Source organism: Miscanthus floridulus, chromosome 11, assembly GCF_019320115.1.
Source record: "Miscanthus floridulus cultivar M001 chromosome 11, ASM1932011v1, whole genome shotgun sequence".
NCBI lineage: Eukaryota > Viridiplantae > Streptophyta > Magnoliopsida > Poales > Poaceae > Miscanthus > Miscanthus floridulus.
The window spans coordinates 41,674,180-41,690,256 of record NC_089590.1 but is presented as its reverse complement, the minus strand read 5'-3'; the positions used below and the strand labels follow the sequence as shown (position 1 = coordinate 41,690,256).

General features: G+C 52.1%; 1 protein-coding gene across 1 annotated transcript; it reads right to left on the bottom strand.

Moving 5' to 3' along the window:
• Positions 1–11,718: 11,718 nt before the first annotated feature.
• On the bottom strand, positions 11,719–15,185 carry LOC136494904 (beta-fructofuranosidase, insoluble isoenzyme 2-like). Its single transcript, XM_066491075.1, has 6 exons — positions 14,697–15,185; positions 13,753–14,621; positions 13,366–13,524; positions 12,359–12,612; positions 12,123–12,213; positions 11,719–12,023 (listed from the first exon to the last, which is right to left on the bottom strand). Exons 1-6 carry the CDS (start codon positions 14,734–14,736, stop codon positions 11,838–11,840), a joined length of 1,599 nt encoding a protein of 532 aa, XP_066347172.1. The 5' UTR covers positions 14,737–15,185; the 3' UTR covers positions 11,719–11,837.
• Between the last annotated feature and the right edge of the window lie 892 nt (positions 15,186–16,077).

The following is a 16,077-nucleotide window of genomic DNA, read 5'->3' as shown; positions in this document are numbered from 1 at the left end:
TAGACTAGATAGTCGACTCCACCTCAGGATGCGAAATCCTCTCCTTTCTGGATGCCTACTCAGGCTATCACCAGATCACGATGAAAGAGTCTGACTAGCTCACACCTTCGTTCATCACTCCATATGGTTCATACTGTTACGTAACCATGCCTTTCATTCTGAAGAACGCTGGCACCACCTATCAACGGTGCAAGCAGCAATGCTTCACCAATCAAATCAACCCGCTCGATCAGCCTAACCAAGTCGAGTGGCCAAAACCAACAATCGCTGTCTATGTTGATGACATAGTGGTCAAAATGGCTCAAGCTTGCGACCTGATCGCAAACTTGGCCACAATGTTCACGAACCTCCGAAGGTTCAACATCAAATTGAATCCCAAAAAGTGTGTTTTCGGGGTTCCAAAGAGGAAACTGCTTGGATACATTGTGTCTGAACACGGTATCGAGGCCAACCCTGAAAAAATCATGGCCATCTCCAACATGGGCCCCATACGCAATGTCAAGGGCGTACAAAGGTTCACCGGCTGTTTGGCCACCCTGAGCTGGTTCATCTCATGGCTCAACGAGCGAGGGATGCCTCTCTACAAGCTACTCAAAAAGACAGACACGTTCGTCTGGACTAAGGAAGCACGACAGGCTTTGGAGAACCTCAAAACATCACTGAAGTCGGCCCCAATCCTCGTCGCTCCCGAATAGGGAGAACCCCTCCTCCTCTACGTCGCGGCAAGCAACCACGTGCTGAGCGCCACCCTAGTCATCGAAACAGAGGAGCCAGGACACCACCTTAAGGTCCAATGACTCATATACTTCATCGGTGAGGTACTCACTGACTCCAAGGTTCGGTACCCCCAGGTGCAAAAACTCCTATACGCCGTGCTGATGGCGACCCAGAAGCTCCTACACTACTTCACCAACCACGAAGTCTTGGTTGTCACTTCATACTCGCTTAGAGACATCATCCGCAACCACGACGTCGCGGGGTGAATCTCCAAGTGGGCACTCGAGCTAATGGGCCACGACATCAGGTATATCCCGTATACCGCTATTAAGTCTCATGCTCTCACGGACTTTGTTGCTGAATGGATGGAGGTCTAGCTCCCAACCCCGGATGTCACCCATGAGTACTGGATGATGTACTTCGATGGGTCCGTAATGGCACCCAGCTCAGGGGATGGAGCGGTTCTAATCTCCCTGGACGGGAGTGGGCTCCTCTACGTAATCCACCTCCACTTTTTGGCCTCAAACAACGCTGCGGAATACGAGGCTCTCATCAACGTACTATGTAGCGCCGCTCTATGTCCACGGTGACTCGAAGCTGGTCATCGACCAGGTCATGAAGGAGTCCTCTTGCAAAAGCCCCCTCATGGCAGCATACTGCCAGGAGGTGCACAAGCTCGAGGACAAATTCTAGGGGATCAAACTACATCATGTCCCCCGAAAGGACAATGATGTCGTCGATTTTCTCACAAAATTGGCTGCCAGGCGAGCTCCGTCTCTAGATGGCGTCTTCATCAATGACCTCCATGAACCATCTGCCCGTGTCCTGGAGGGTCCGATCTAGACACACCCTGATGCTGACCCAACGCTCGGGGGCTCCGACCCCGGCGCCTTCACGATGACATCACCCACCAATGTCACCATGATGGCACTCGATCAATCCGATTGGCGAGCGTCGCTACTCACCTACCTCCTTGAGGAGGTTCTCCCACCAAAAAGGACTGAAGCGCAACAGATCGCTCAACGTGCCAAGACATTCGTCATGTTCAGTAATGAACTTTATAAATGAAGTCCATCAGGAGTACTCATCAGGAGTACTCATGAAGTGCATCCCTACACACCAAGGCAAGCAGCTCCGCCTCGAGGTCCATGCTAGAATCTACAGACATCATGTGGCCCCGAGGTCATTGGTCGAAAAAGTCTTTCGCCAAGATTTTTACTATCCCACTGCACTACAAGATGCAGAGGAGGTCATCCGCAGGTGTGAGGGATGCCAGTTCTACGCTCGGCAAACACACTTGCCGACACAGGAGCTTCAAACCATCCCTATCACATAGTTGTTTGCAGTCTGGGGCCTCGACATGGTAGCACCCCTCAAAAAGGCCCAGGCGGCTTCACTCACCTACTCGTAGCGGTCGACAAATTCACCAAGTGGATAGAGGCCAAGCCCATCACCAACATCCGCTCGAAAGAGGCGATCAAATTCTTCCTCGGCAACATCTACCGGTTCAACGTTCTTAACTGTATCATCACTAACCATGGAACCAACTTCACCAGCAAGAAGTTCCTGGACTTCAGTGATGGATACGGCATCAGGATCAACTAGGCCTTGGTCGAACATCCACGTACTAACGGTCATGTTGAGTGTGCCAATAGCATGGTCCTCCAAGGACTTAAGCCATGCATCTTCAATCGACTCAACAAGTACACCGGGCGATGGGTTGCAAAGGTCCTAGCGATCCTCTGGAGCCTGAGAATGACCCCAAATCGATCCATAGGGTTCACACCCTTCTTCCTGACCTATGGAGCTGAAGCAGTGCTGCCCTCTGACCTTGACCACGACGCCCCAACAGTGAAGGCCTTCGACCATGACTGAGCCATGGAGGCTCAGCAAGATGCAATCGACCTACTTGAGGAGGCCCATGTGACGACCATTATCTGCTCCGCTCGCTACCAGCAGACTCTCCATAGGTACAATGAGAGGAAAATCAGAGGAAGGATCCTCGAGGTCTGAGACCTCATGCTTCGAAGGACCCAATCAACCAAGGAGAAACACAAACTATCTCCACCTTAGGAAGGACCCTATACGGTGACCGAAGTGATCTCACCAGGCACCTACCGACTGAAGGATGACAATGGCAATGTTCTCACCAACACTTGGAATATTGAACAATTACATCGTTTCTTCCCCTAAAAATTTAGTCTTACCGCTTTCTTTCATTCAACGTTTGCTCCTACAAACACCCTGGCCCGAACACTTTTGGCCTGGGTCGCTCGGGGGCTCCACGGGGGTACGATACCACCTCTCTTTTTTACTATCATATGGTAAATACTTTTCACCCAAATGAAAGGGTAGTCCATTCCTTTAATTACCTTACGTAACTTTGCTTTAAACATTTCAACCAATCACACCCCGCCACAACCTACAGTTACGAGAAACTGAGCCTCGCAGGCCACACCTGGGTTCTTAAGGTTCTAGCCTATGGTTCAAATGGGCACGTGCAAAAAAAGAAAGAATAAAAAACAAAGCTATGCTAGGGTAAAACTAAGGAACAGATGGGACAAGCTTTCCCTTATGAAGTGACTCATCACAAAATGAAATTGATGTATTCATCAATACAACTGTTCACACGGGGCCTCTCCATGAACTTATCCTTTACATATGCTAAGTACTTCTACTCTAATTTCTACTACGGCTGCGCGATGGCATCAGCTACCGGCTCAATAGGGGGAAGATAAGGGTTGCTCAGCCTCTGGTAGGACAACATTTGCCTCAGTTGGAGATGGGATGACATTCACTTCTGACTCAGGCTCCACTCCATCCGTAGGCTGGGCGACGCCTTCTTGACACGCGCCTTTAGCCGCTCCCACGTAGCGAGCCTCCATCACCCATTATGTGGAAACTTGCTCTACCACCAACTGTGTGTGTGGCAGCAAGCTCTCCCCGAGTGCATGGATCACGTCCGAGCTCTAGCCGTTAGCATACCCACTTCAGATGGTGGCGAAGTCTAGGTCTGGGTGGTGCATTGCCACCAAAGTCAGCACCCCCAACGTCCCATAGAACATCCTGTCAGAGATAAGCACCCGAACTTCGTCCGGGACCTCCACCAATCAGATGGCGGGCATGCTGGTGCTCGGCGCTGACCCAAACACCTCTGTGACGATGACCTGGGTGACATTGCGGATCTAATAAAGCTCTCCCTCGAGAGCACATGCTCTTCAAGGGACTTGGCCAGCGCCTCCGTGCTCTGACCGATCATCGCCTTGGTCATCTCTAGGTCCTGCTCCAGAGAACCAACCCTTCTGCCCAGTTCTGGAACAAGGATGACAAGCTCAGAAGTAAGCTAAAGGAAAAGGCCAAGACATCAACCAAAAGCAGAACAGGTACATACCGAGGTGGGTGTTCTTGAGGATGGAGAGTCCTTCCTCCTGTCGAATCACCTGCTCGCGCAGCCGAGCGTTCGATGCTTCTATCCCCAGCACCTACCCCTAGAGCACGAGCACTTCCTGGTCGACCTCCGACTAGGCCTTCCGCTCTAACTCTAGGGCCTCTAGGGAACTCTGGAGCACCACCTTGGTCTCCACCAGGGACTTCTAGAGCGCCGCCTCGGTCTCTGCCTGGCGGACCTTCGCCGCGTCAAGTCCCCGCTCAGTGGCGGTTGCCCACTTCACCATGAGCAGTTCCGCCACCCTCGCCTTCATTGCCTTGGCTGCCCAGTCTTGAGACTCACGGCGGGTGGACTCGCTCAAGCTTGGTGACCTATCGTGATGCCACAGCCTCCTGCTCCATCCGAGCGTGCTCCTCCTAGAGAAAACAGGACTTGCGGCTCGACATCTCTTCCAAGCCCTACAAAGCAAGAAGCAGGCGTGCTGAGACAACCGGTGAAAGCTCAAGGAGCCAAGGACAAATGCAGAAAACTTACCTCTATGACACAGGGTAGGTCGATCGTTACCGCTTGATGGATGGACTTGACCCGCTCTAAGGCCTCCTCGAGTCTCTCTGTGGTTTGGGAGAGATCAGACTCCATTGCGAGTCCTCTCCTCCCAAGTATGTCCTAGAGTTGCACCTCCTCCTCATCCCAAAGGATGAACCACACCTTCCTCGGGTCTCTACGGCAGGGCCACACTAGGTCGATGGTCGCCCCCAACCTGCTAGAAGGCCCAGCCGATGACCGGACACCACCAGCTCCTGCGATGGTGGGATGGCCGGTAGCTCCACCCTAGCACCTACCTCGCTAGGGCAGGGGATCTCCACCTCCTTGACCTTGTGGCCCGCCGGTGGTTGTTCCACCTTCGGTCTGACCATGTCTCCTCCTGACCCCGATAGCTTTGACCAGGAGGGCGAGTCGTGCGTCCCTCCGATGGGCAAGGTAGGGAGCCTGGTCTCCCTCCTCTCTTCCACCACGACGGTTGGGGGAGGGGTCACAAGGGTCACCTCTAACCCAACCTTCACCATCACCACCAGGATCACCGCCAACACCATCGCCACCGCTACCGCCATACTTGTGACTATCCGGGAAGGCACAACCCTTGGAGGGGAAGGTCGCACCGCCACCACCCTACTCTCCCCACCTCTCATTGCAACTTGATGCAAGCTAGGTCTCCACTCCACCTGCATGGGAGGCGGGGTGATGCTCAACCCCGTCAGTATCTGGCCGCTATCAAAAGGTATAGGTCAGTCGCGCTCAAAAAACTCAAACTATGAGATAAAAAAGAAATAGAGAATACATACCTGGACATGAGCGGCAGGGCTCTAAAGCCCCGACCCACGGGCAATGGGCCCGGCGGACGAGGGTCGCTTACAGGTCGCAAGCCATGCCCCCTTACTTTGATCAGGGGGGGGGAGACGACCCGACCGGCTCCCGATTGGCCCTCGAGTCGCCGCGATCGCCGACTCAGATCGCGCTGACCGGAGCAACTGGCGGGGCATCCCCCCATTGTGGGTCCCCCTATTGCGCATCAGCCCCGATGATGCGGAGGTGCGAGCCCAATCCTTCGACCACCTGGCCTATCCCACTGCGCCTAGGGCACGGTGCAGCCAAGGCCGGCGATGCCTCCAAAGGGCGTGGTGACCGTGTCCGCTTCGCCTCCTGCTCACCGACGGTGTTCGAGCTTGCAGCACGCTTCCTTAGCGTAGGAACATCGCCACACCTCTCTGCGTCCCACCCACCGCTGGTAGACGTGGCCACAGGCTCACGACTCTCCATTGAGGTCACGACGATGTCCCGGTCTCCATCCTCGGAAGAGCTCGCATCGCCACCCACCTCCGTGGGGTCCTCTGACTCGAGCTTCGCCTTGACGTTGCTTCTATTTTCCCTGGCCCGCACCCACTGGGCGATCTCCATCTCCTTCCCATGCTTCCTCTGAGCCTTCTCAGTTCTCTTCTTCTTCTTCACGACCGCTGCCTCCTTCAGGGCAGCTTGCCGAGCCACGCCCTTCGGCCCCTTTGGAAGATGCGGCCGAGATTTATAACTGGTAAGTCCCTGCGAAGTGGACGACTTGAAGTCAAATTATAGGAGAGCAAGATCGAGAGGGACACGGAATAAGGAGAGGAGAATGTACTGGATTTGGTAGCTTCCCGGTGTGGAAAGGTCTAGGCTTTCCTTCGAGGGTCTCCTGGGCCTTTAGTTGCAACACCCGGTCGAGTCAGCTCCAGACTTTGCCTTTCGCTAACTCCACTGGCGACGCGTGGTCAGGGTCCATCGGGCCAGAGTACAGCCACATCACCCACATCCTTTCTGCCAACGGGGTGACCCGACAATGTAAAAAGGTGTGGAACACCCTCAGCCCATCGAGGCTGTGTTGCACTAGCTTCTGGAGCTCTTCCCTGATGATCTCCAACTTGTTCTACCGGCTGGAAGGGCCCCACAACTAGCTCTCCTTACCTCTTCGGCCTTCTACCGGTGAACGATGGGAATGGCACCTCCATTGGGTTCCTAATGTAGAACCACTCCCCATGCCACCCCCGATTGGAGTCGCAGGGGGTGTACGCGAGGTAGGCGCCCGATGAACTCGGCTTCTTCTGCAGAGCGAAGCCCCCAACGGTGCGGTCCTAGGCGGCATCCCCTCCGACAAGGCTTGTCTAAAGAAGATTCGCTGAAAGAAGTCCATGTGTGGCTCCATCCCGAGGAAGGCCTCATAGACGGTGATCAAGCCAGAGATGTGCAGCACCCCAGTCGGATTGAGGTGCTGCAGCTCCAGGCCCCACTCATTGAGGAGCCCACGCAGGAACCAATGCACGTGGTTTCCTAGCCCATGCTCATGGAAGGCGAGGAAGGAGACGACCTCACCGACCCGAGGTCAGGGAAAATCCTCCCCCATGGGAGCCCTCCAGTGTTCCACCTCCTTTAGCGGTAGCAGCCCCTTCTTGGCAAAGGTGGCTAGCACCGTCTCATCCACGTTCGATGGCCTCTAGCTAGACATTGCGCTCCGGATTCACGAATGGATCTATGAGTTTTTCCTCTCCCTCGCTCTACATTTTTCTCCTAGGAACCGCCATGGCACACGAACGTCTTGGAGAGAAGGAAGGAGGAAGAGAGACAGCAGTTGGGGAATAGGCGAAGGAACGGGACGAAGACCCTCTCCCTTCCCCTATTTAAGGAGGAGATGCAGCAGTTGGGGAAAGGCAAAGGATTGGGGCAAAAAACCCTCTCCTTTCCCCCATTCAATGCAGATGGGATGTGGTGGGATCGTCCAGACTGATGGGATGCACCCTGCCCGATGAGACGGTGCTTGGTTAGATGGAACATGGCCTAGGCATGGCCCACCACTACGGCATACCGGGAGCAGGAAACAAGGTGCAACCATGCGTAGGCGACCCTTTGCCTTCCCAAGCAGGACCTAGAAGGGCCCAACGATGGGATCTCCACCAAGGAGAGACCAACAGGCTTCCTGAGTCGATCGGACGGCTTAGGCAAATGCCGAGAGATAGGTAAGGAGAAGAGGGATGCCCCATGTGGGCCATGACAACTCCATCACGAACGATGAGCATGGATCTCATTCAGACATATCCGATAAAAACTCCTCAAGCCCGTCACTCGAGTCATCAAGGTGTACTCTACCAATCTCTCCTACTTTATTTTTTTCTGATACATAATCATTCATTCATCCATACTCATACATGCATTCACGCATCTATTCATACAATCATTCATTCATCCCATACATCCAAAGCATTGCATAATGCAGTTAAATGCATCACAACACTCCATATTGCATCACGAAGTGGTAGTTGCCTCATTTGACATGAGCAACAACCGACCAAGGTTTGAAGGCCAGCCCACAAAGGGCTCGAGACCGCCTCACGTCAAACAGAGCTAGGGGAGAAAATGTAGAAAGGCCCCAGCAGCCCTCACCCAATCTGCTCGGAAGCAGACAGGGTCATCTCAACCATCTTGTTCGATCCTAACCTTGAGCCATACCCACAGAATCTCCATCGAGGGGAGGCCAGCGGGCCACCTGGGTCGGTCTCCAAAATGACTTGGGCATCTGCCGGGACGCGGGACAAACATGGGCGAACACCCTGAACGACAGTCTATGGCCCCAGGAAAAAAGTACCAAGATGCTCAGCCTCCAACCGACTCATCAGTCGGACACAGGCTCGGGGGCTACACCCACGGGTGCACTCGCGTGCACCCACTGTCAAAACAAAAATTCCCCCACTGGCAAAACGAAACCCCCCCAGACAATTCTACCCGAATTGCCTAGAGGCTCGGGGGCTACACCCATGGGTGTGCTCACGCGCACCTGCTGTTAAAACAGAAATTCCCCCGTAGGCAAAATGAAACCAACCAGACGATTCTACCCGAATCGCCCGGGGTCTTGGGGGCTACACCCACTGTCAAAATAAAAATCCCCCAGATGATTCTATCCGAATCGTCCGGGGGCTCGAGGGCTCCTATCGGGATCATAAACCCGGGGTCTCTCATGGATCTACTTCCCAGCAAAAGCTCGGCCCAGCAGACGATGTTGCGAACGATGCGCAACTCCTAGGCCAGCCCAAAAACCTAATGACAGGCCAGAAAGGTGATCCAGCTCGGCGCTCACTTACGACTTCGGCCCGCCTCTCTGACTAGAAGTCCTGGCCAAGGAGGAACGACGCTCGCTTCTGACTCTGGCCCACCTCTCTGACCAGAAGGCCTGGCCAAGGAGGAACGGCGCTCGATTTCGACTCGGGCCCGCCTCTCCGACCGGAAGGTCTGGCCAAAGAGGAACGGCGCTCACTTCCGACTCTGGCCCACCTCTCTGATCGGAAGGCCTGGCCAAAGAGAAATGGCACTTGCTTCTAACTCCGGCCCGCCTCTCCCACCGGAAGGCCTGGCCAAAGAGAGGACGACGCTCGCTTCCAACTTTGGCCCGCCTCTCCGATAGGAAGGCTGAACCTCTGCTTATAGTTCTTCTCTGACCGACGTGGTCGGTGCCAACTGGGAAACAACCGACCGGGGACGTCCGCTCAGTAAGGACCCAAAGAATCAGGCGGAGCAAGTAAGGCAGGGCTCTCCAGTCAACCGCAATACTGAGGACCATACCCTGCACACCTGTAAGATAGCACTATCAGGCCATGTCAGAAGGGTACTTTACAGCCTTCTGACATGGCAGGATATGAACAGTATTGTGGGCGCCGACATTTGTTCTACAATATGGTAGGCGCCGACATTGGCCATACCAGAAGAATACAATGGAGCCTACCACATGCATCTGGGCATCAACAGTATTGTGGGCGCCGACAAACCACCTTGTACCCGACGGCATGGGCAATAAGACTAGGTAGCACACACACACACACACTCTTTCTCTCATACTCTCTCTCTTGTAAAGTCGTCCCCTTCATCTATAAAAGCGGACGTGCTCTCTCCAAAAGGAGGACGATTTAGACAACTAACTCCGATTCTCTCTACTTGGCTCTAGAACTCTAAGCCATACAGAGCATACGTTCGAACACTTAGCACACGTTGGAGTTCCTGTCCCTCTTGGCCCTTTGGTCTAGAGTCCTATCGGACCTCTCATACCCCCCATCTTACTCCCTCTCGTTTGTAACCCCACAACAAACTTCGAGCACTTGGGCTCAGGAATAAAGTCACCGACCGACCTAAACTGGACATAGGGCACGTTGCCTGAACAAATATAAACCCTGTGTCATTGAGTGCTAGGCCACATCCGATCACAACGTACGGCAAAACGATAAATATTTACTAGTTGGTCACTTTTCGCACCGACACCATGAATACTTTTCTGGAAAGCTAACAAGTTCTACTTGGGCTCTGAGTGAATTGACGGAACCTCCCGTGGTTCTTGACAGATGGTACATGGCTGCACTAGATGTTCCATAGAACGTTCCGTGGAGTTGGGACTTTGGCATTTTGGGTGAACTGTGTCTCCCGTGCCAAATGACCGACACTCCGTAAAGAACTAGGTGCTCTCAGGTTCTATAGAAATCAAATTTAATTATTGACGGATAGTCCAAGAATATTTATAGATGATCTGTGGATTTATTTACAGTGAGATCTAAGGGTTGGGTTGTGAATTTTTGGCTAAGTGTTGTGTTGACGGACACTTCGTCCAAAGTGACGAACACTCCGTCATCCGTTGACAGAACCTATGTTCATCGTGTTGAGTTTGATTCAAATCTAGTTTGAGGATTGGGTTCACTATGCATGTGTGAGATGTTTCCCCGTTTGTTTTGGTGACAGGATAGGCTAGTGATAGCTAGGTTTTGGGCTCTAGTTATCAAGTGCAACTAATGATTTGTGAATCATTTTATTCATGATAAAAGAGAGATAAACCATGTGATTGGGCAATGACAACTTAGCTCTAAGAATTTGCGGACTCTATATCACCCAGAGCAAGGGCCTTGAGCAATCTTGATTCCAAGCATAGAGAGATGGATTTGGCCATTCATGGTGTCTCTTGCAAAAAAATCCATGAAAATTCATTAGAGAGAGATTAAAGTGTTGCATTAGGTGGTTGAGCTAGTGGTGACTTTGATCTTACCCTTTAGATGGTGGAGAGATCACCAAGCTCCATGCTTCATCCATGCATGAAGAGATTGAGAGCTAGAGTTTGAGAGATGATTTCAAGAAAAATGATGTGAGAGCTCTTGAGATAACCATGGATGAAGATTGAGATGATGATGTTCTTGCTCTTGACTTGATGCTGACCTTGCTGCCCTTTGATCCTTCCCTGCTTCCTTTCTTTTCCTTCATCCTTGTTCCTTTCTCTCTCTTGTTCTTCCCTTGTTCATCTTTTCGAGAGAGAGAGAGAAAGGGAGGGTAGAAAATGAGAGTGAGTGAGAGATGGGGATGGCTCTACTGAAGGAAGTCACTAACTTGTGCTGACAAGCTGGTCCCACCATTGGAGTGGAGAACAACTTACTTTCTACTCAATCCTGCTGATTTAGTGAACTGATGGACAGACCGTCTGATATAACGGAACGTTCCATCAATTCCCTGATTTTGAGAATTTGATGTAGCAAAAGAGTCTTTGGCATTGGGGCCATTCCTTATGTTCTTGAGATTGTTAAACACAGTTGGAGAGATCAAAAAGGTTGATTAGCATCTTCTAGAGATTATTTCTTGCGAAGTTGACTTTGGGTTGACCATTGTTGACTTGGGTTGACTCGGGAGAGTTGATGAAGTTAATTAGCGAATTTGGAGTCCTTGTCCTAGTAGAAAGCACCAGGAATTTCCCTAACAGAATGATAAAGTGATTCTTGGGTGTTTAGAGGTCTCTACGAGGTCATCAAGGAGGTTCTAGTTGAAAGTTTTAGTTGAAACGACTTTGGGTTGTGATAATGGCCTGTCCTCCTAGTCTATTCGCATCGACAATGCGTGCGAGTGATACGCCATCCACCTTTTTTCAACTCATAGCAGGTGAACACAATAGCCAACTATTTAAGTTGAGCCAATCTCTTATCAACTTCTCATATAAGATAATCATTCATCGCATTAGCATTTACTATTGGTATTGGAATTTATTTGATTTAAAGTTTCCAAATCCAGTCAAATCCAACCCAAATAGCTAGCTGATTATTATTACCACGTGCAATTAGCAGCGTACGGACATTTTGCTAATTCATTATCATATAAAATTAGGACACGATGGAAGCTCCTATGGGATAATACTTCATGCGCCATTCATGAGTGGCTTCTTCATCTCCCATGCGGTGAGACGGGACACCCTGACGTCCGCCTTCCCGTTGTTGAACACGTAGAGGCGAGCGTTCTTGCCGATGGCGAGCGACGGGTAGACCCTGGAGAGGATGCAGGTCTTGCCTCCGGCTCCAAAGCTCTCAACAACCGACCGGTCGATCTGCAGGAAAAGAAGTAATCGCCACAGCTGAGAAAACAAGGGCGGACTTTTGTTACGTGAAACTTGTTGTCCACTTGTACTACGGAGTAGTACGCATACCAAGCTTCTCAGGGATATCTTCCCATCTGAAATGTCCGTGTCAACAAAACCTGCAAACGTCGGGCGGTACAGGTTTGGGTTCAGAGACGACCTGTGCACGAGCAACAAAAGGAAACCGGTGCTAGTTAGTGCACTCAAGTACATACGTGTAACCACAGCACTTGCCATATGGCCGACGCGTGGTAGTAAGACCAGACCAGCCGGGAGATTGATGCCGGTTTGCGCGCAGCACTTACTTGGTAGGGTCGGTGCACATGAGCACGACGGGCTTGTTGCTGCCGGCGGCTTTGAACACCCTGAAGAACACCGCGGTCCTCTCCTTAAGGTTGGCCGAGGCCAGCACCCACAGGCCGAACGGGCCCGCGCCGCCCTTCACGTCGGCGCGCTTGACGCCGCACAGCCTCTCCGCGTCGTAGGCGAGCGCCGGGTCCAGCGGCTCGGCACCAGCCAGGGCTGACGGCGACACCTCGAAACTCACCTCCACGTCAGCCTGCACAGCCGCATAGGTAGGGATAAAAACGGTACGGATATTTTTCGACCGTATTCGAAACCAAATCCGTTTAGAGGGGTTGAGATCTGTCCGTATCCAAGTCCGGATATCTAACATCCGATACCGTATCCGTATCCGAATACTCAAATCGCATATTTATGATGTCGATATCCAATCGTATCCTATTCGACATAGTTGACACTATCCGTATTCAAATCCAAATTCGGACAGAAATATAAAAATAAATGTAATATCGATGATATCCGTCCGTATTCGATCCGTTTTCGTCCCTACGCATAGGAAGCGCGTGTTAATTTGGTTGGTACTTCGTTCCCAGTCCAGGTCACGACCCACCCACCCCCACTTGCACGGCCGCACGCCTGCACCTGGGGGGGGGGGGGGACACACGTGCAAGTGCGTGGAGATGACGGCGGGCGCGGACAAAAGGCTTAGTGAAAATATGTGGGCATAGATTGATGCATAAGCTAGGCGACACGGCGCTGGCGCGGTGCAGCATGCTGGGCAGGATCAACTTGTGTGTGCAGACTGTAGAGCACTGGTGGCGGATAAGATCAGGCAATCAGGATCGGATAATGAGCAGTTTTTGAGGAAGGCAGTGAATGGTAGCACTAGCAGTGCTTTTCCTTTTTGTGATAAGAAAACATTTGCAAGCTTGCCCAGGTAATGAAAATATACGAGCGGCTAAGTGAAAATTAAAGGATTATTACAAGTGTTAATAAGCACACGGCTCACCTGTGCCGCTTGTATCCCGGTCACCTCGACGTGCTGTCCTGGCCTAATGACCCTGTCCTTGAGAGTGACCGACTTGCCTCTGAGCGCCTCCACCTCCTCGACGGGCCACTGCAGCAGCTGCTTCCCGCTGGGGTCCAGCCACACCGTCCTTGGAATAGCCTGACGATGATGCCATTCATACACGTGACACAGTCACACACTCAGAATGTTTTTGGCACAACCGCCACCAAAAGAGCTCGATTACGTCAAGACCTTGTGGTTTAACTTGGGCCTACGATGTTCGATCGACGACATGCATGATCGATGGGTAACTGGCATGTCAATGCACACTGCATGCACACGTTGATCGGCAGCAGTTGTTGTAGTGTGTGTACATGCATAACATACCTGAATTCCGGCCCACCCTTTGGCCACATCGTCGGCGGCGGTGTCGGACTCGTTAGCCCAACCCCACAGGATCCGGCGCCGCTTCGCCGGATCGTAGAACGTCTTGGACGCGTAGAAGTTGCCATAGTCGTACCGGAGGCGGTGCTCGTCGCCGGCGGGGTCATACGGCACGTACCGCTCGGCCTTCCGGTCGTACGTGCCGACGGTGTAGTAGTCGTACCGCCGCAGGTCGAGGCTGTTCTTGAGCACGTGCTTCACCCTTGGGCCGGACGACACGGACGTCTCGAGCCCCACGCGCCGGCCATCCGTGCTCACCGGGTAGAAGTCGGGGCACTCCCACATCCCCGTGGCCGCCGCCGAGTGCAGCGGCCGCCGCACCCGCGTCCACCGCTCGAAGTCGCGGCTCCGGTACACGTACGCCACGCCGCGGGCGGCACCCGTGACGCTGCCGATGAGCAGCCGCCAGTGGCCGTCGGCGGCGCGCCAGGCCGTGGTCGGGTCGCGGAACTGCGTCGCGTTGATGCCGCCTTCCGGCACGATGATCGGGTTGTAGGACGGCTTCACCCACTCGCGGAGCAGCGGGTCGGACTTGTTCCGAGGGTACGCCACGTTCTGGACCTGGTAGTTGGTGTTGGGGCGGTCGATGCCGGTGTACATGATCACCGGCGTGCCGTCGGGCATGGTGGTTGCTGAGCCGGACCAGCAGCCGTACTCGTCGGACGGGATGCTGGGCTCGATCGCCGGCTTCAGGGCAACCCAGTTGATGAGGTCACGTGAGACCGAGTGCGCCCATACGATGTTGCCCCATACGGCGCCTTTGGGGTTGTACTGGTAGAAGAAATGGTACCACCCCTTGTAATAGAACGGAGCTGCATGCATTTGTTTCATAGGATCAAAATTTTCATAATCTCAGATCAGTTAGTGTGGGGGCAACGTCTACGTACCGTTGGGATCTGGCGTTGCAAGTTTCCGGCGCCGACGCATTCAGAGCGAATAGCAGCCCACCGAGAAGATGATAAAATCGAGTTAGAACTAACCCTTGGAAACCACTGTGTTAAATCGGGGAAAAGAAAAGCAACAAGAAAAAGCGTCTGATATGATACTCCTGCCTGCAGAGAGAGCTCGTGATTTCTGTCAGAGTTGAGTTGATGAGTTAACCAGTTAAGTGTACAACTCGTGATTTCTGCTGTGACATGCATGTCGTCTGAGCTGCCAGACCTATATCAAGCTTAATTAATTCAGGCTAAAAGTGACAACTTATAGGACCCTGAAAAGACTTATAGCCTGTTATTGATGAGTTTTTCAGGTGATGCTCAACGTATATTATTGGTCATAAAAAAAGGTGTCTGGTTAGTCTACATGACCTGTCTAGTGCAGTAGCGTGTCACCCTGCGTACAAGCATAAGAAAAACACAACACTTGTGACTATTGGTTCCCTTTAGTCAGTAGCTAGGACAAGGTGTCCTATAGCGGTGGTACACCCGGCCACCACAATTCAAAACATGCACGCACGGCAAGTTCTACCTCGACCAAGACAAGCAAGATGGAAAGGTTTACACTACCATTGATCCAGTTCTTGGGGGGCTGGAAGTGGTAGCCGGTTCTCAGCAGCGGGTGGACGATGGACGGCGGCACTGCCGCCGCCTCCATCACCTCGAGTTTCTCTTCCTCGTAGACGACATGAGAGGCCCCAGCCAGCTGCACCACCACCAGCAGCAGCAGTACCAGTACCGCCAGCCATGCCCAAGCAAGCCTTCCCCCTAGCACTCTCATTGCTGATGACCCACTTCACGCACACAAGCACAGAACGGGAGCACGCAGGCAGCAAGAAGCTAGACAAGTGAAGGGTGGCCGAGGAAGGGGAGAAGGGAGGGCGGTAATTATACTGATTTCGTCGGTCGGGGCGTGGAAAATCGCGAGCCGCCCACGTAAGCAGATCGGCACATGTGGTTTTCTCGCGGACAACATGGGATCCTATTTTATAATAAATTACTCCCTCATGTAAAAAAAATATAATTCTTGTGTTTCGGAAAGTTAAACAATTTGAATTTTGACTAAGTTTACGTAACATTCATGATACAAAATAAGTATCATTAGATTAGTTATAGAATATATTTTTACAATAAAATTATTTGGAGACATAAATATTAATATTATTTACTACTATAAACTTGGTGACCTAGTTTGATCGGCACGGGTCCTATGATTATATTCTTTTGTGGACTATATTTTATATAAGATCTGTAATATTTGGACAAATTTAAATCTATAATATTGATTTGATTAATCTATTTGTCCCTTTTACATTTAAATGTAAATCTTGGT

What these genes read in the sequence shown, in the direction of transcription:
- LOC136494904 (XM_066491075.1), bottom strand. Translation starts at nt 14,736, where the DNA reads ATGCGTCGGCGCCGGAAACTTGCAACGCCAGATCCCAACG. An exon ending in CCGGGATACAAGCGGCACAG is followed by an intron (nt 12,613 to 13,365) that starts GTGAGCCGTGTG and finishes GCGGCTGTGCAG; the next exon opens with GCTGACGTGGAGGTGAGTTT. An exon ending in ATGTGCACCGACCCTACCAA is followed by an intron (nt 12,214 to 12,358) that starts GTAAGTGCTGCG and finishes GCTCGTGCACAG; the next exon opens with GTCGTCTCTGAACCCAAACC.